Source organism: Nerophis ophidion, linkage group LG24 (genome assembly GCF_033978795.1).
Source record: "Nerophis ophidion isolate RoL-2023_Sa linkage group LG24, RoL_Noph_v1.0, whole genome shotgun sequence".
Taxonomy (NCBI): domain Eukaryota; kingdom Metazoa; phylum Chordata; class Actinopteri; order Syngnathiformes; family Syngnathidae; genus Nerophis; species Nerophis ophidion.
Genome location: NC_084634.1, coordinates 41302441 through 41326845, shown reverse-complemented (window position 1 = coordinate 41326845; position 24405 = coordinate 41302441). Strand labels below are relative to the sequence as shown.

At 36.4% G+C, this 24405-nt stretch overlaps 2 protein-coding genes across 12 annotated transcripts in view; one reads left to right on the top strand and one right to left on the bottom strand.

Annotated features, from left to right (window-relative positions):
- The window catches only part of dglucy (D-glutamate cyclase), a 102110-nt gene extending 78442 nt beyond the window's left edge, over positions 1 to 23668 (bottom strand). For 2 of the 9 annotated variants that reach the window (XM_061886377.1, XM_061886378.1), the window contains exons 1-3: positions 21107 to 23598; positions 20935 to 21004; positions 15232 to 15385 (exon numbers count right to left, since the gene is read on the bottom strand). In XM_061886377.1, coding sequence (XP_061742361.1) covers positions 15232 to 15385; positions 20935 to 20998 — 218 coding nt within the window. In that variant the 5' untranslated portion in view covers positions 20999 to 21004; positions 21107 to 23598. The other 7 variants (XM_061886374.1, XM_061886376.1, XM_061886372.1 and 4 more) reach the window with 6 other exon arrangements.
- Positions 23669 to 24167: 499 nt separating this feature from the next.
- The window catches only part of LOC133542341 (tubulin epsilon chain-like), a 40984-nt gene continuing 40746 nt past the window's right edge, over positions 24168 to 24405 (top strand). For all 3 annotated transcript variants that reach the window (XM_061886381.1, XM_061886382.1, XM_061886380.1), the window contains exon 1: positions 24168 to 24247. The gene's annotated coding sequence lies outside the window, so the exon portion shown is untranslated. The remainder of the gene's footprint in view (positions 24248 to 24405) is intronic.

Below are 24405 nucleotides of genomic sequence, written 5' to 3'. Positions count from 1 at the left end.
ATACACACTACTATTATACACACTGCTCCTATACACACTACTATTATACACACTACTCCAATACACACTACTATTATACACACTACTATTATACACACTACTCCTATACACACTACTTCTATACACACTGCTCCTATACACACTACTATTATACACACTACTATTATACACACTACTCCTATACACACTACTATTATACACACTACTCCTATACACACTACTATTATACACACTACTCCTATACACACTACTTCTATACACACTGCTCCTATACACACTACTATTATACACACTACTATTATACACACTACTATTATACACACTACTATTATACACACTACTCCTATACACACTACTTCTATACACACTGCTCCTATACACACTACTATTATACACACTACTATTATACACACTGCTCCTATACACACTACTATTATACACACTACTCCTATACACACTACTATTATACACACTGCTCCTATACACACTACTATTATACACACTACTATTATACACACTAATCCTATACACACTACTATTATACACATTACTATTATACACACTACTATTATACACACTACTCCTATACACACTACTCCTATACACACTGCTCCAATACACACTACTATTATACACACTACTCCTATACACACTACTATTATACACACTACTATTATACACACTGCTCCTATACACACTACTATTATACACACTACTATTATACACACTACTATTATACACACTACTCCTATACACACTACTATTATACACACTGCTCCTATACACACTACTATTATACACACTAATCCTATACACACTACTATTATACACACTACTATTATACACACTACTATTATACACACTACTATTATACACACTACTCCTATACACACTACTCCTATACACACTACTATTATACACACTACTCCGATACATACATCTCCTATACACACTACTATTATACACACTACTCCTATACACACTACTTCTATACACACTACTATTATACACACTACTATTATACACACTACTATTATACACACTACTTCTATACACACTACTATCATACACACTACTCCTATACACACTACTATTATACAAACTACTATTATACACACTGCTCCTATACACACTACTATTATACACACTACTATTATACACACTACTTCTATACACACTACTATTATACACACTACTATTATACACACTACTATTATACACACTACTATTATACACACTACTCCTATACATACTACTATTATACACACTACTATTACACACACTACTATTATACACACTAATCCTATACACACTACTGTTACACACACTACTTCTATAAACACTACTATTATACACACTACTATTATACACACTACTATTATACACACTGCTCCTATACACACTACTATTATACACACTGCTCCTATACACACTACTCCTATACACACTACTATTATACACACTACTATTATACACACTTCTATTATACACACTTCTATTATACACACTGCTCCTATACACACTGCTCTATACACACTACTATTATACACACTACTCCTATACACACTACTATTATACACACTACTATTATACACACTGCTCCTATAAACACTACTCCTATACACACTACTATTATACACACTACTATTATACACACTACTCCTATACAAACTACTATTATACACACTATTATACACACTACTCCTATACACACTACTATTATACACACTACTATTATACACACTATTATACACACTACTCCTATACACACTACTATTATACACACTACTATTATACACACTACTATTATACACACTACTATTATACACACTGCTCCTATACACACTACTCCTATACACACTACTATTATACACACTACTATTATACACACTACTCCTATACACACTACTATTATACACACTACTATTATACACACTACTCCTATACACACTACTATTATACACACTACTCCTATACACACTACTATTATACACACTACTTCTATACACACTGCTCCTATACACACTACTATTATACACACTACTCCTATACACACTACTATTATACACACTGCTCCTATACACACTACTATTATACACACTACTATTATACACACTACTATTATACACACTACTCCTATACACACTACTATTATACACACTACTATTATACACACTAATCCTATACACACTACTATTATACACATTACTATTATACACACTACTATTATACACACTGCTCCTATACACACTACTATTATACACACTACTATTATACACACTAATCCTATACACACTACTATTATACACATTACTATTATACACACTACTATTATACACACTACTATTATACACACTACTCCTATACACACTACTCCTATACACACTGCTCCTATACACACTACTATTATACACACTGCTCCTATACACACTACTATTATACACACTACTCCTATACAAACTACTATTATACACACTATTATACACACTGCTCCTATACACACTACTATTATACACACTACTCCTATACAAACTACTATTATACACACTGCTCCTATACACACTACTATTATACACACTACTCCTATACACACTACTATTATACACACTGCTCCTATACACACTACTATTATACACACTACTCCTATACAAACTACTATTATACACACTATTATACACACTGCTCCTATACACACTACTATTATACACACTACTCCTATACAAACTACTATTATACACACTGCTCCTATACACACTACTATTATACACACTACTCCTATACACACTACTATTATACACACTACTCCTAGACACACTACTATTATACACACTACTTCTATACACACTGCTCCTATACACACTACTATTATACACACTACTATTATACACACTACTCCTATACACACTACTATTATACACACTACTATTATACACACTGCTCCTATACACACTACTATTATACACACTACTATTATACACACTAATCCTATACACACTACTATTATACACATTACTATTATACACACTACTATTATACACACTACTCCTATACACACTACTCCTATACACACTACTCCTATACACACTGCTCCTATACACTCTACTATTATACACACTACTCCGATACATACATCTCCTATACACACTACTATTATACACACTACTCCTATACACACTACTATTATACACACTACTATTATACACACTGCTCCTATACACACTACTATTATACACACTACTATTATACACACTACTATTATACACACTACTCCTATACACACTACTATTATACACACTACTCCTATACACACTACTATTATACACACTACTTCTATACACACTGCTCCTATACACACTACTATTATACACACTACTATTATACACACTACTCCTATACACACTACTATTATACACACTGCTCCTATAAACACTGCTCCTATACACACTACTATTATACACACTACTCCTATACACACTACTATTATACACACTGCTCCTATACACACTACTATTATACACACTACTATTATACACACTAATCCTATACACACTACTATTATACACACTACTATTATACACACTACTATTATACACACTACTATTATACACACTACTCCTATACACACTGCTCCTATACACACTACTATTATACACACTACTCCGATACATACATCTCCTATACACACTACTATTATACACACTACTATTATACACACTACTCCTATACACACTACTATTATACACACTACTATTATAAACACTACTATTACACACACTACTCCTATACATACATCTCCTATACACACTACTATTATACACACTACTATTATACGCACTACTCCAATACACACTACTATTATACACACTACTATTATACACACTACTCCTATACAAACTACTATTATACACACTACTCCTATACACACTACTATTATACACACTACTCCTATACACACTTCTATTATACACACTACTATTATACACACTGCTCCTATACACACTACTATTATACACACTACTATTATACACGCTACTATTATACACACTACTATTATACACACTACTATTATACACACTGCTCCTATACACACTAATATTATACACACTACTATTATACACACTACTATTATACACACTACTATTATACACACTGCTCCTATACACACTAATATTATACACACTACTATTATACACACTACTATTATACACACTACTATTATACACTACTATTATACACGCTACTATTATACACACTACTCCTATACACACTACTCCTATACACACTACTATTATACACACTACTATTATACACACTACTATTATACACACTACTCCTATACACACTACTATTTTACACACTACTCCTATACACACTACTATTATACACACTACTATTATATACACTACTCCTATACACACTACTATTATACACACTACTATTATAAAGACTGCTCCTATACACACTACTATTTTACACACTACTATTATACACACTGCTCCTATACACACTACTATTATACACACTACTATTATACACACTACTCCTATACACACTACTATTTTACACACTACTATTATACACACTACTCCTATACACACTACTATTATACACACTACTATTATAAACACTACTCCTATACATACATCTCCTATACACACTACTATTATACACACTACTATTATATACACTACTATTATACACACTACTCCAATACACACTACTATTATACACACTACTCCTATACAAACTACTATTATACACACTACTCCTATACACACTACTATTATACACACTACTATTATACACACTACTCCTATACACACTTCTTTTATACACACTTCTATTATACACACTACTATTATACACACTGCTCCTATACACACTACTATTATACACACACTACTATTATACACACTACTATTATAAAGACTACTCCTATACACACTACTATTTTACACACTACTATTATACACACTGCTCCTATACACACACTACTATTATAAACACTACTATTATACACACTACTCCTATACATACATCTCCTATACACACTACTATTATACACACTACTCCAATACACATTACTATTATACACACTACTATTATACACACTACTATTATACACACTACTCCTATACACACTTCTATTATACACACTACTATTATACACACTGCTCCTATACACACTACTATTATACAGACTACTATTATACACGCTACTATTATACACGCTACTATTATACACACTACTATTATACACACTACTATTATACACACTACTATTATACACACTACTCCTATACACACTACTATTATACACACTACTATTATACACACTGCTCCTATACACACTTCTATTATACACACTACTATTATACACACTACTCCTATACACACTGCTCCTATACACACTACTATTATACACACTACTCCGATACATACATCTCCTATACACACTACTATTATACACACTACTATTATACACACTACTCCTATACACACTACTATTATACACACTACTATTATAAACACTACTATTACACACACTACTCCTATACATACATCTCCTATACACACTACTATTATACACACTACTATTATACACACTACTCCAATACACACTACTATTATACACACTACTATTATACACACTACTATTATACACACTACTCCTATACAAACTACTATTATACACACTACTCCTATACACACTACTATTTTACACACTACTATTATACACACTACTCCTATACACACTTCTATTATACACACTACTATTATACACACTGCTCCTATACACACTACTATTATACACACTACTATTATACACTACTATTATACACGCTACTATTATACACACTACTCCTATACACACTACTATTATACACACTACTATTATACACACTGCTCCTATACACACTACTATTATACACACTACTATTATACACACTACTATTATACACACTACTATTATACACTACTATTATACACGCTACTATTATACACACTACTCCTATACACACTACTCCTATACACACTACTATTATACACACTACTATTATACACACTACTATTATACACACTACTCCTATACACACTACTATTATACACACTACTATTATACACACTACTCCTATACAAACTACTATTATACACACTATTATACACACTACTCCTATACACACTACTATTATACACACTACTATTATACACACTATTATACACACTACTCCTATACACACTACTATTATACACACTACTATTATACACACTACTCCTATACACACTACTATTATACACACTACTATTATACACACTACTATTATACACACTACTCCTATACACACTACTATTATACACACTACTATTATACACACTACTCCTATACACACTACTATTATACACACTGCTCCTATACACACTACTATTATACACACTACTATTATACACACTACTATTATACACACTACTCCTATACACACTACTATTATACACACTGCTCCTATACACACTACTATTATACACACTACTATTATACACACTACTATTATACACACTACTCCTATACACACTACTATTATACACACTACTATTACACACACTAATCCTATACACACTACTATTATACACACTACTATTATACACACTGCTCCTATACACACTACTATTATACACACTACTATTATACACACTAATCCTATACACACTACTATTATACACATTACTATTATACACACTACTATTATACACACTACTATTATACACACTACTCCTATACACACTACTCCTATACACACTGCTCCTATACACACTACTATTATACACACTGCTCCTATACACACTACTATTATACACACTACTCCTATACAAACTACTATTATACACACTGCTCCTATACACACTACTATTATACACACTACTCCTATACACACTACTATTATACACACTGCTCCTATACACACTACTATTATACACACTACTCCTATACAAACTACTATTATACACACTATTATACACACTGCTCCTATACACACTACTATTATACACACTACTCCTATACAAACTACTATTATACACACTGCTCCTATACACACTACTATTATACACACTACTCCTATACACACTACTATTATACACACTACTATTATACACACTACTCCTATACACACTACTATTATACACACTGCTCCTATACACACTGCTCCTATACACACTTCTATTATACACACTACTCCTATACACACTACTATTATACACACTACTCCTATACACACTACTATTATACACACTACTATTATACACACTGCTCCTATACACACTACTATTATACACACTACTCCTATACACACTACTATTATACACACTACTATTATACACACTGCTCCTATACACACTACTATTATACACACTACTATTATACACACTAATCCTATACACACTACTATTATACACATTACTATTATACACACTACTATTATACACACTACTCCTATACACACTACTATTATACACACTACTCCGATACATACATCTCCTATACACACTACTATTATACACACTACTCCTATACACACTACTATTATACACACTACTCCTATACACACTACTATTATACACACTACTCCTATACACACTACTATTATACACACTGCTCCTATACACACTACTATTATACACACTACTATTATACACACTGCTCCTATACACACTACTATTATACACACTGCTCCTATACACACTACTATTATACACACTACTCCTATACACACTACTATTATACACACTACTCCTATACACACTACTATTATACACACTACTCCTATACACACTACTATTATACACACTGCTCCTATACACACTACTATTATACACACTACTATTATACACACTAATCCTATACACACTACTATTATACACATTACTATTATACACACTACTATTATACACACTGCTCCTATACACACTACTATTATACACACTACTCCGATACATACATCTCCTATACACACTACTATTATACACACTACTCCTATACACACTACTATTATACACACTACTATTATACACACTGCTCCTATACACACTACTATTATACACACTACTCCTATACACACTACTATTATACACACTACTATTATACACACTGCTCCTATACACACTACTATTATACACACTACTCCTATACACACTACTATTATACACACTACTCCTATACACACTACTATTATACACACTGCTCCTATACACACTACTATTATACACACTACTATTATACACACTAATCCTATACACACTACTATTATACACATTACTATTATACACACTACTATTATACACACTGCTCCTATACACACTACTATTATACACACTACTCCGATACATACATCTCCTATACACACTACTATTATACACACTACTCCTATACACACTACTATTATACACACTACTATTATACACACTACTATTATACACACTACTCCTATACACACTACTATTATACACACTACTCCTATACACACTACTATTATACACACTACTTCTATACACACTGCTCCTATACACACTACTATTATACACACTACTATTATACACACTACTCCTATACACACTACTATTATACACACTGCTCCTATAAACACTGCTCCTATACACACTACTATTATACACACTACTCCTATACACACTACTATTATACACACTGCTCCTATACACACTACTATTATACACACTACTATTATACACACTAATCCTATACACACTACTATTATACACACTACTATTATACACACTACTATTATACACACTACTATTATACACACTACTCCTATACACACTGCTCCTATACACACTACTATTATACACACTACTCCGATACATACATCTCCTATACACACTACTATTATACACACTACTATTATACACACTACTCCTATACACACTACTATTATACACACTACTATTATAAACACTACTATTACACACACTACTCCTATACATACATCTCCTATACACACTACTATTATACACACTACTATTATACGCACTACTCCAATACACACTACTATTATACACACTACTATTATACACACTACTCCTATACAAACTACTATTATACACACTACTATTATACACACTACTATTATACACACTGCTCCTATACACACTTCTATTATACACACTACTATTATACACACTGCTCCTATACACACTACTATTATACACTACTATTATACACGCTACTATTATACACACTACTATTATACACACTACTATTATACACACTGCTCCTATACACACTAATATTATACACACTACTATTATACACACTACTATTATACACACTACTATTATACACACTGCTCCTATACACACTAATATTATACACACTACTATTATACACACTACTATTATACACACTACTATTATACACTACTATTATACACGCTACTATTATACACACTACTCCTATACACACTACTCCTATACACACTACTATTATACACACTACTATTATACACACTACTATTATACACACTACTCCTATACACACTACTATTTTACACACTACTCCTATACACACTACTATTATACACACTACTATTATATACACTACTCCTATACACACTACTATTATACACACTACTATTATAAAGACTGCTCCTATACACACTACTATTTTACACACTACTATTATACACACTGCTCCTATACACACTACTATTATACACACTACTATTATACACACTACTCCTATACACACTACTATTTTACACACTACTCCTATACACACTACTATTATACACACTACTATTATAAACACTACTCCTATACATACATCTCCTATACACACTACTATTATACACACTACTATTATATACACTACTATTATACACACTACTCCAATACACACTACTATTATACACACTACTCCTATACAAACTACTATTATACACACTACTCCTATACACACTATTATACACACTACTATTATACACACTACTCCTATACACACTTCTTTTATACACACTTCTATTATACACACTACTATTATACACACTGCTCCTATACACACTACTATTATACACACTACTATTATACACACTACTATTATACACACTACTATTATAAAGACTACTCCTATACACACTACTATTTTACACACTACTATTATACACACTGCTCCTATACACACACTACTATTATAAACACTACTATTATACACACTACTCCTATACATACATCTCCTATACACACTACTATTATACACACTACTCCAATACACACTACTATTATACACACTACTATTATACACACTACTCCTATACACACTTCTATTATACACACTACTATTATACACACTGCTCCTATACACACTACTATTATACAGACTACTATTATACACGCTACTATTATACACGCTACTATTATACACACTACTATTATACACACTACTATTATACACACTACTCCTATACACACTACTATTATACACACTACTATTATACACACTGCTCCTATACACACTTCTATTATACACACTACTATTATACACACTACTCCTATACACACTGCTCCTATACACACTACTATTATACACACTACTCCGATACATACATCTCCTATACACACTACTATTATACACACTACTATTATACACACTACTCCTATACACACTACTATTATACACACTACTATTATAAACACTACTATTACACACACTACTCCTATACATACATCTCCTATACACACTACTATTATACACACTACTATTATACACACTACTATTATACACACTACTATTATACACACTACTCCTATACAAACTACTATTATACACACTACTCCTATACACACTACTATTATACACACTACTCCTATACACACTTCTATTATACACACTACTATTATACACACTGCTCCTATACACACTACTATTATACACACTACTATTATACACTACTATTATACACGCTACTATTATACACACTACTCCTATACACACTACTATTATACACACTACTATTATACACACTGCTCCTATACACACTACTATTATACACACTACTATTATACACACTACTATTATACACTACTATTATACACGCTACTATTATACACACTACTCCTATACACACTACTCCTATACACACTACTATTATACACACTACTATTATACACACTACTATTATACACACTACTCCTATACACACTACTCCTATACACACTACTATTTTACACACTACTCCTATACACACTACTATTATAAAGACTGCTCCTATACACACTACTATTTTACACACTACTATTATACACACTGCTCCTATACACACTACTATTATACACACTACTATTATACACTACTATTATACACGCTACTATTATACACACTACTCCTATACACACTACTATTATACACACTACTATTATACACACTGCTCCTATACACACTACTATTATACACACTACTATTATACACACTACTATTATACACTACTATTATACACGCTACTATTATACACACTACTCCTATACACACTACTATTATACACACTACTATTATACACACTACTATTATACACACTACTCCTATACACACTACTATTTTACACACTACTCCTATACACACTACTATTATACACACTACTATTATATACACTACTCCTATACACACTACTATTATACACACTACTATTATAAAGACTGCTCCTATACACACTACTATTTTACACACTACTATTATACACACTGCTCCTATACACACTACTATTTTACACACTACTATTATATACACTACTCCTATACACACACTACTATTATACACACTACTATTATAAAGACTGCTCCTATACACACTACTCCTATACACACTACTATTATACACACTACTATTATAAACACTACTATTATAAACACTACTCCTATACATACATCTCCTATACACACTACTATTATACACACTACTATTATATACACTACTCCAATACACACTACTATTATACACACTACTCCAATACACACTACTATTATACACACTACTCCTATACAAACTACTATTATACACACTACTCCTATACACACTACTATTATACACACTACTATTATACACACTACTCCTATACACACTTCTATTATACACACTACTATTATACACACTGCTCCTATACACACTACTATTATACACACACTACTATTATACACACTACTATTATAAAGACTACTCCTATACACACTACTATTTTACACACTACTATTGTACACACTGCTCCTATACACACTACTATTATACAAACTACTATTATACACACTACTCCTATACACACTACTATTTTACACACTACTATTATATACACTACTCCTATACACACACTACTATTATACACACTACTCCTATACACACTACTATTATACACACTACTATTATAAACACTACTATTATAAACACTATTATTATACACACTACTCCAATACACACTACTATTATACACACTACTCCTATACAAACTACTATTATACACACTACTCCTATACACACTACTATTATACACACTACTATTATATACACTACTATTATACACACTACTCCAATACACACTACTATTATACACACTACTCCTATACAAACTACTATTATACACACTACTCCTATACACACTACTATTATACACACTACTATTATACACACTACTCCTATACACACTTCTATTATACACACTTCTATTATACACACTACTATTATACACACTGCTCCTATACACACTACTATTATACACACACTACTATTATACACACTACTATTATAAAGACTACTCCTATACACACTACTATTTTACACACTACTATTGTACACACTGCTCCTATACACACACTACTATTATAAACACTACTATTATACACACTACTCCTATACATACATCTCCTATACACACTACTATTATACACACTACTATTATACACACTACTCCAATACACACTACTATTATACACACTACTATTATACACACTACTATTATACACACTACTCCTATACACACTTCTATTATACACACTACTATTATACACACTGCTCCTATACACACTACTATTATACAGACTACTATTATACACACTACTATTATACACGCTACTATTATACACACTACTATTATACACACTACTCCTATACACATTACTATTTTACACACTACTATTATACACACTACTCCTATACACACACTATTATACACACTACTATTATACACACTACTCCTATACACACTTCTATTATACACACTACTATTATACACACTGCTCCTATACACACTACTATTATACACACTACTATTATACACACTACTATTATACACACTACTCCTATACACACACTACTATTATACACACTACTATTATAAAGACTACTCCTATACACATTACTATTTTACACACTACTATTATACACGCTACTATTATACACACTACTATTATACACACTACTATTATACACACTACTCCTATACACACACTACTATTATACACACTACTATTATAAAGACTACTCCTATACACATTACTATTTTACACACTACTATTATACACACTACTCCTATACACACACTATTATACACACTACTATTATACACACTACTCCTATACACACTTCTATTATACACACTACTATTATACACACTACTATTATACACACTGCTCCTATACACACTACTATTATACACACTACTATTATACACGCTACTATTATACACGCTACTATTATACACACTACTATTATACACACTACTCCTATACACACTACTATTATACACACTACTATTATACACACTACTATTATACACGCTACTATTATACACACTACTATTATACACACTACTATTATACACACTACTATTATACACACTACTCCTATACACACACTACTATTATACACACTACTATTATAAAGACTACTCCTATACATTTACTATTTTACACACTACTCCTATACACACTACTATTTTACACACTACTATTATATACACTACTCCTATACACACACTACTATTATACACACTACTCCTATACACACTACTATTATACACACTGCTCCTATACACACTACTATTATACACACTACTATTATACACACTACTATTATACACGCTACTATTATACACACTACTATTATACACACTACTATTATACACACTACTCCTATACACACTACTATTATACACACTACTATTATACACACTACTATTATACACGCTACTATTATACACACTACTATTATACACACTGCTCCTATACACACTACTATTTTACACACTACTATTATACACACTACTCCTATACACACTACTATTATACACACTACTATTATACACACTACTCCTATACACACACTACTATTATACACACTACTATTATACACACTACTCCTATACACACTACTATTATACACACTACTATTGTACACACTACTATTATACACACACTACTATTATACACACTACTATTATAAAGACTACTCCTGTACACGCTACTATTTTACACACTACTATTATACACACTACTCCTATACACACACTACTATTATACACACTACTATTATACACACACTACAATTATACACTACTATTATAAAGACTACTCCTATACACACTATTATACACACTACTATTATACAAACTACTATTATACACACTACTATTCTACACACTACTCCTATACACACTACTATTATACACACACTACAATTATACACTACTATTATAAAGACTACTCCTATACACACTATTATACACACTACTATTATACAAACTACTATTATACACACTACTATTCTACACACTACTCCTATACACACTACTATTATACACACACTACAATTATACACTACTATTATAAAGACTACTCCTATACACACTATTATACACACTACTATTATACAAACTACTATTATACACACTACTATTCTACACACTACTCCTATACACACTACTCCTATACACACAGTACTATCATACACACTACTATTATACACACACTACTATTATACACTACTATTATAAAGACTACTCCTATACACACTATTATACACACTACTATTATACACACCACTATTATACGGACTACTATTATACACACTACTATCATACACAGTACTATTATACACACTACTGGGTGTGACATGGAATGTTTTGAGCTCACATGCCGCACTGAACAGGTGGGCTTCATCAGTAGCAAGGAAGAAAGTCTTACCTGATGACATCATCTTTAGCCAGAGGCGGGCAGGAGTTGTCCCCCCACTGTCTGCGCTCCAGCAGCGGCAAAGGAGCAGGATTACTGTGGCAGAACGCCTCAAAGTCGTCGGCCAAATGTTTAGGGAGGATGACCAGGTGAGCTTGCCGGTACCCTGAAACACAGTTCACACACCAAGGGTCATACCCTGAAACACAGTTCACACACCAAGGGTCATACCCTGAAACACAGTTCACACACCAAGGGTCATACCCTGAAACACAGTTCACACACCAAGGGTCATACCCTGAAACACAGTTCACACACCAAGGGTCATACCCTGAAACACAGTTCACACACCAAGGGGCATACCCTGAAACACAGTTCACACACCAAGGGTCATACCCTGAAACACAGTTCACACAGCAAGGGTCATACCCTGAAACACAGTTCACACACCAAGGGGCATACCCTGAAACACAGTTCACACACCAAGGGTCATACCCTGAAACACAGTTCACACACCAAGGGTCATACCCTGAAACACAATTCACACACCAAGGGTCATACCCTGAAACACAGTTCACACACCAAGGGTCATACCCTGAAACACAGTTCACACACCAAGGGTCATACCCTGAAACACAGTTCACACACCAAGGGTCATACCCTGAAACACAGTTCACACACCAAGGGTCATACCCTGAAACACAGTTCACACACTAAGGGGCATACCCTGAAACACAGTTCACACACCAAGGGTCATACCCTGAAACACAGTTCACACACCAAGGGTCATACCCTGAAACACAGTTCACACACAAAGGGTCATACCCTGAAACACAGTTCACACACCAAGGGTCATACCCTGAAACACAGTTCACACACCAAGGGTCATACCCTGAAACACAGTTCACACACCAAGGGTTATACCCTGAAACAGTTCACACACCAAGGGGCATACCCTGAAACACAGTTCACACACCAAAGGTCATACCCTGAAACACAGTTCACACACCAAGGGTCATACCCTGAAACACAGTTCACACACCAAGGGTCATACCCTGAAACACAGTTCACACACCAAGGGTCATACCCTGAAACACAGTTCACACACCAAGGGTCATACCCTGAAACACAGTTCACACACCAAGGGTCATACCCTGAAACACAGTTCACACACCAAGGGTCACACCCTGAAACACAGTTCACACACCAAGGGTCATACCCTGAAACACAGTTCACACACCAAGGGGCATACCCTGAAACACAGTTCACACACCAAGGGTCATACCCTGAAACACAGTTCACACACCAAGGGTCATACCCTGAAACACAGTTCACACACCAAGGGTCATACCCTGAAACACAGTTCACACACCAAGGGTCATACCCTGAAACACAGTTCACACACCAAGGGTCATACCCTGAAACACAGTTCACACACCAAGGGTCATACCCTGAAACACAGTTCACACACCAAGGGTCACACCCTGAAACACAGTTCACACACAAAGGGTCATACCCTGAAACACAGTTCACACACCAAGGGTCATACCCTGAAACACAGTTCACACACCAAGGGTCACACCCTGAAACACAGTTCACACACAAAGGGTCATACCCTGAAACACAGTTCACACACAAAGGGTCATACCCTGAAACACAGTTCACACACCAAGGGTCATACCCTGAAACACAGTTCACACACCAAGGGTCATACCCTGAAACACAGTTCACACACCCAGGGTCATACCCTGAAACACAGTTCACACACAAAGTGTCATACCCTGAAACACAGTTCACACACCAAGGGTCATACCCTGAAACACAGTTCACACACCAAGGGTCATACCCTGAAACACAGTTCACACACTAAGGGTCATACCCTGAAACACAGTTCACACACCAAGGGTCACACCCTGAAACACAGTTCACACACCAAGGGTCACACCCTGAAACACAGTTCACACACCAAGGGTCACACCCTGAAACACAGTTCACACACCAAGGGTCACACCCTGAAACACAGTTCACACACCAAGGGTCACACCCTGAAACACAGTTCACACACCAAGGGTCACACCCTGAAACACAGTTCACACACCAAGGGTCATACCCTGAAACACAGTTCACACACCAAGGGTCATACCCTGAAACACAGTTCACACACCAAGGGTCATACCCTGAAACACAATTCACACACCAAGGGTCATACCCTGAAACACAGTTCACACACCAAGGGTCATACCCTGAAACACAGTTCACACACCAAGGGTCATACCCTGAAACACAGTTCACACACCAAGGGTCATACCCTGAAACACAGTTCACACACCAAGGGTCACACCCTGAAACACAGTTCACACACCAAGGGTCACACCCTGAAACACAGTTCACACACCAAGGGTCACACCCTGAAACACAGTTCACACACCAAGGGTCACACCCTGAAACACAGTTCACACACCAAGGGTCATACCCTGAGACACAGTTCACACACCAAGGGTCATACCCTGAGACACAGTTCACACACCAAGGGTCATACCCTGAAACACAGTTCACACACCAAGGGTCATACCCTGAAACACAGTTCACACACCAAGGGTCATACCCTGAAACACAGTTCACACACCAAGGGTCACACCCTGAAACACAGTTCACACACCAAGGGTCATACCCTGAAACACAGTTCACACAGCAAGGGTCATACCCTGAGACACAGTTCACACACCAAGGGTCATACCCTGAAACACAGTTCACACACCAAGGGTCATACCCTGAAACACAGTTCACACACCAAGGGTCATACCCTGAAACACAGTTCACACACCAAGGGTCATACCCTGAAACACAGTTCACACACCAAGGGTCATATGGGTGGGTTATTATTGACTCATGATGGAGCAAGACAGCGCCAAGCTTTTACTTTCATTTATTAAATCCGTAAAGGGAATTCTCAATTGAATTTGCAGCTGATGGAGAGATGCAAAGTAGAGTGAGTAATCCTGCTGAACAACATCATTAGTAGCTGACCACCTAACACCATCATGTCTGGAACATGGAGGGGGATAGCTAGAGGGGAAATGCACTTTTGTTTTTCACAATCCTTATTAAGACATGCATTCCTTTAATGCATTCTAACTAGTAAATAAATGTCAGTAAGTCGCTCTATTCTGCATATAAAGTGCTCAAAAACTTTCAAGCCACTCCATTAAGGTTTTATGTACACACTGTAAGTATATATGTCATGTAGTAACATCATAATAACATGTAATATATACATGATGTACGTATATATGTCATGTAGTAACATTCATAATAACATGTAATATACACATGATGTAAGTATATATGTAGTATCTAGTAACATTCATAATAACATGTAATATATACATGATGTGAGTATATATGTCATGTAGTAACATTCATAAATAACATGTAATATATACATGATCTAAGTATATATGTAGTATCTAGTAACATTCATAATAACATGTAATATATACATGATGTAAGTATATATGTAGTATCTACTAACATTCATAATAACATGTAATATATACATGATGTAAGTATATATGTAGTATCTACTAACATTCATAATAACTTGTAATATATACATGATGTAAGCATATATGTAATGTAGTAACATTCATAATAACATGTAATATATACATGATGTAAGTATATATGTAGTATCTAGTAACTCCTGGAATTCAGTGCCTCTCCCGAAAACCTCCCAGGACAAATTTTCTGTATTCTACACCTACATCCAGCTAGTGTCACTCCTACAGAAGATACTCACTCCTGCAGAATGTACTCACTCCTACAGAAGGTACTCACTCCTGCAGAAGGTACTCAGTCCTACAGAAGGTACTCAGTCCTACAGAAGGTACTCAGTCCTACAGAAGGTACTCACTCCTGCAGAAGATACTCACTCCTACAGAAGATACTCACTCCTGCAGAAGATACTCACTCCTGCAGAAGGTACTCACTCCTGCAGAAGATACTCACTCCTACAGAAGATACTCACTCCTGCAGAAGATACTCACTCCTACAGAATATACTCACTCCTGCAAAAGATACTCACTCCTACAGAAGATACTCACTCCTACAGAAGATACTCACTCCTACAGAAGATACTCACTCCTGCAGAATATACTCACTCCTACAAAAGATACTCACTCCTGCAGAAGATACTCACTCCTGCAGAAGATACTCACTCCTACAGAAGATACTCACTCCTGCAGAAGATACTCACTCCTGCAGAAGATACTCACTCCTGCAGAATATACTCACTCCTACAGAAGATACTCACTCCTGCAGAAGATACTCACTCCTGCAGAAGATACTCACTCCTGCAGAAGATACTCACTCCTGCAGAAGATACTCACTCCTACAGAAGATACTCACTCCTACAGAAGATACTCACTCCTGCAGAATATACTCACTCCTGCAGAATATACTCACTCCTGCAGAAGATACTCACTCCTGCAGAATATACTCACTCCTGCAGAAGATACTCACTCCTGCAGAAGATACCCACTCCTACAGAAGATACCCACTCCTACAGAAGATACTCACTCCTGCAGAAGATACTCACTCCTGCAGAAGATACTCACTCCTGCAGAATATACTCACTCCTGCAGAAGATACTCACTCCTACAGAAGATACTCACTCCTGCAGAAGATACTCACTCCTACAGAAGATACTCACTCCTACAGAAGATACTCACTCCTACAGAATATACTCACTCCTGCAGAATATACTCACTCCTGCAGAAGATACTCACTCCTACAGAAGATACTCACTCCTGCAGAAGATACTCACTCCTACAGAATATACTCACTCCTACAGAATATACTCACTCCTACAGAATATACTCACTCCTACAGAATATACTCACTGCTGCAGAAGATACTCACTCCTACAGAATATACTCACTCCTGCAGAAGATACTCACTCCTGCAGAAGATACTCACTCCTGCAGAATATACTCACTCCTGCAGAATATACTCACTCCTGCAGAAGATACTCACTCCTGCAGAAGATACTCACTCCTGCAGAAGATACTCACTCCTACAGAAGATACTCACTCCTACAGAAGATACTCACTCCTACAGAATATACTCACTCCTGCAGAATATACTCACTCCTGCAGAAGATACTCACTCCTACAGAAGATACTCACTCCTGCAGAAGATACTCACTCCTACAGAATATACTCACTCCTACAGAATATACTCACTCCTACAGAATATACTCACTGCTGCAGAAGATACTCACTCCTACAGAATATACTCACTCCTGCAGAAGATACTCACTCCTGCAGAAGATACTCACTCCTGCAGAAGATACTCACTCCTGCAGAAGATACTCACTCCTACAGAATATACTCACTCCTGCAGAATATACTCACTCCTGCAGAAGATACTCACTCCTGCAGAAGATACTTACTCCTGCAGAAGATACTCACTCCTGCAGAAGATACTCACTCCTGCAGAAGATACTCACTCCTACAGAAGATACTCACTCCTGCAAAAGATACTCACTCCTGCAGAAGATACTCACTCCTGCAGAAGATACTCACTCCTGCAGAAGATACTCACTCCTGCAGAAGATACTCACTCCTGCAGAAGATACTCACTCCTGCAGAAGATACTCACTCCTGCAGAAGACACTCACTCCTGCAGAAGATACTCACTCCTGCTGTGTTTTACCTTTGCTGCAGTTACTGCTGAAGTATCTCAGGCCAAGACTTGCTCCTTTGACAGCAGCCAGCATGATTCACTGTTACACAAGAAGACAATCATTTTGAATCCAGAAGATACTAACTCATGCAGAAGATTCTCACTCTCGCAGAAGATGCTAATTTGTGCAGAAGATACTCACTCATGTAGAATATACTAACTCATGCAGAAGAAGGAAAAAACGGTGCCTTGTGACAGAATTAAATTCAAATGTATTGTAAAAAGTATATTTGGGCCCCTCCCACCTCCAAAGACATGCACCTGGGGATAGGTTGTTTGGCAACACTAAATGGTCCCTAGTGTGTGAATGTGAGTGTGAATGTTGTTTGTCTATCTGTGTTGGCCCTGCGATGACGGGGTGACTTGTCCAGGGTGTATGTCGCCTTCTGCCCAAATGCAACTGAGATAGGCTCCAGCCACGCTGCCCATCAATAAACAACTTAGGATGTGATTCCTAGAACAAATGCATTGCCTTTAAAAGGTGTTCCTACTGCGTAACCCTCACTATATTCTACACACCTACATCCAGCTAGTGTCACACCTGGCTTGACTATATTCTACACACCTACATCCAGCTAGTGTCACACCTGGCTTGACTATATTCTACACACCTACATCCAGCTAGTGTCACACCTGGCTTGACTATATTCTACACACCTACATCCAGCTAGTGTCACACCTGGCTTGACTATATTCTACACACCTACATCCAGCAGGTGTCACACCTGGCTTGACTATATTCTACACACCTACATCCAGCTAGTGTCACACCTGGCTTGACTATATTCTACACACCTACATCCAGCAGGTGTCCCACCTGGCTTGACTATATTCTACACACCTACATCCAGCTAGTGTCACACCTGGCTTGACTATATTCTACACACCTACATCCAGCTAGTGTCACACCTGGCTTGACTATATTCTACACACCTACATCCAGCTAGTGTCACACCTGGCTTGACTATATTCTACACACCTACATCCAGCTAGTGTCACACCTGGCTTGACTATATTCTACACACCTACATCCAGCTAGTGTCACACCTGGATTGACTATATTCTACACACCTACATCCAGCAGGTGTCACACCTGGCTTGACTATATTCTACACGCCTACATCCAGCTAGTGTCACACCTGGCTTGACTATATTCTACACACCTACATCCAGCTAGTGTCACACCTGGCTTGACTATATTCTACACACCTACATCCAGCTAGTGTCACACCTGGCTTGACTATATTCTACACACCTACATCCAGCTAGTGTCACACCTGGCTTGACTATATTCTACACACCTACATCCAGCTAGTGTCACACCTGGCTTGACTATATTCTACACACCTACATCCAGCTAGTGTCACACCTGGCTTGACTATATTCTACACACCTACATCCAGCTAGTGTCACACCTGGCTTGACTATATTCTACACACCTACATCCAGCTAGTGTCACACCTGGCTTGACTATATTCTACACACCTACATCCAGCTAGTGTCACACCTGGCTTGACTATATTCTACACACCTACATCCAGCTAGTGTCACACCTGGCTTGACTATATTCTACACACCTACATCCAGCTAGTGTCACACCTGGCTTGACTATATTCTACACACCTACATCCAGCAGGTGTCACACCTGGCTTGACTATATTCTACACACCTACATCCAGCTAGTGTCACACCTGGCTTGACTATATTCTACACACCTACATCCAGCTAGTGTCACACCTGGCTTGACTATATTCTACACACCTACATCCAGCTAGTGTCACACCTGGCTTGACTATATTCTACACACCTACATCCAGCTAGTGTCACACCTGGCTTGACTATATTCTACACACCTACATCCAGCTAGTGTCACACCTGGCTTGACTATATTCTACACACCTACATCCAGCTAGTGTCACACCTGGCTTGACTATATTCTACACACCTACATCCAGCAGGTGTCACACCTGGCTTGACTATATTCTACACACCTACATCCAGCTAGTGTCACACCTGGCTTGACTATATTCTACACACCTACATCCAGCAGGTGTCACACCTGGCTTGACTATATTCTACACGCCTACATCCAGCTAGTGTCACACCTGGCTTGACTATATTCTACACACCTACATCCAGCTAGTGTCACACCTGGCTTGACTATATTCTACACACCTACATCCAGCTAGTGTCACACCTGGCTTGACTATATTCTACACACCTACATCCAGCTAGTGTCCCACCTGGCTTGACTATATTCTACACACCTACATCCAGCTAGTGTCACACCTGGCTTGACTATATTCTACACACCTACATCCAGCTAGTGTCACACCTGGCTTGACTATATTCTACACACCTACATCCAGCTAGTGTCACACCTGGCTTGACTATATTCTACACACCTACATCCAGCTAGTGTCACACCTGGCTTGACTATATTCTACACACCTACATCCAGCTAGTGTCCCACCTGGCTTGACTATATTCTACACGCCTACATCCAGCTAGTGTCACACCTGCCTTGACTATATTCTACACACCAACAAACATGAAGAAACAGGTAGTGTCACACCTGGCGTGTCATTACACCAAGATACTTAAAGGGACACGCGGTAGAAAATGGATGGAAGGACGGACTTACTGGAATATGTGAGCAAAGTTACAGGACCCGGAAAAGACGTCAGACTGTTTTCTTCTTCTCGGTGATTTAAAGGCGGTTGCAAACTAGGTTAGTACAACAGCGCCATCCCCCGGAAGTCAATGATTTTCGTTTTTCTTTTTTATATATATAAACTTGGACAAACTTTATTAATCTACAAGGAAATTATTATTATTTTTCTAAAGCCCAAGTGTCACCCTGTGCTATATTCTACATCATTCTACATCACCCTCACATCAACCTATCACTCCATTTCCCCCCTTGTGGTGAAAATGTAACATTGCCAAGGTGACTCCTTGCCACTGTTACATTTTCATCTTTATTTACTTTGACCGCATCTACGTGTGATATTTCGCTCTACTTTAACTCACAATCTTGCTTTATGTCACTTCCTTTCGAACAATTACTTTAAAGTTCATTGCTGCTTCTTTATCTTTTTTTAAATGTTTTTTATTTTTATTTTTTGGAATTTTATAAACCTTTATTTATATCTTCTTCTTCGTTACGTTCTTACGTGGGTTTGGTCTGCGTCCTCTTGGACGTGATGACGTCACCATGCGTGATGACGTCATCAGGTGCAGGCGTCGCCAGCACCACGTGCTCGTGTTGTGACGGTTGGAGGTAAGTTGTTGCACTTTTCTCTCTGACAGTTCATTTTAATCATGATGTGGACTTATTATTACAGTTTATGTGGACTTATTATTACAGTTTATTATTACAGTTTATGTGGACTTATTATTACAGTTTGTATAGACTTATTATTCCAGTTGAGAGACTTA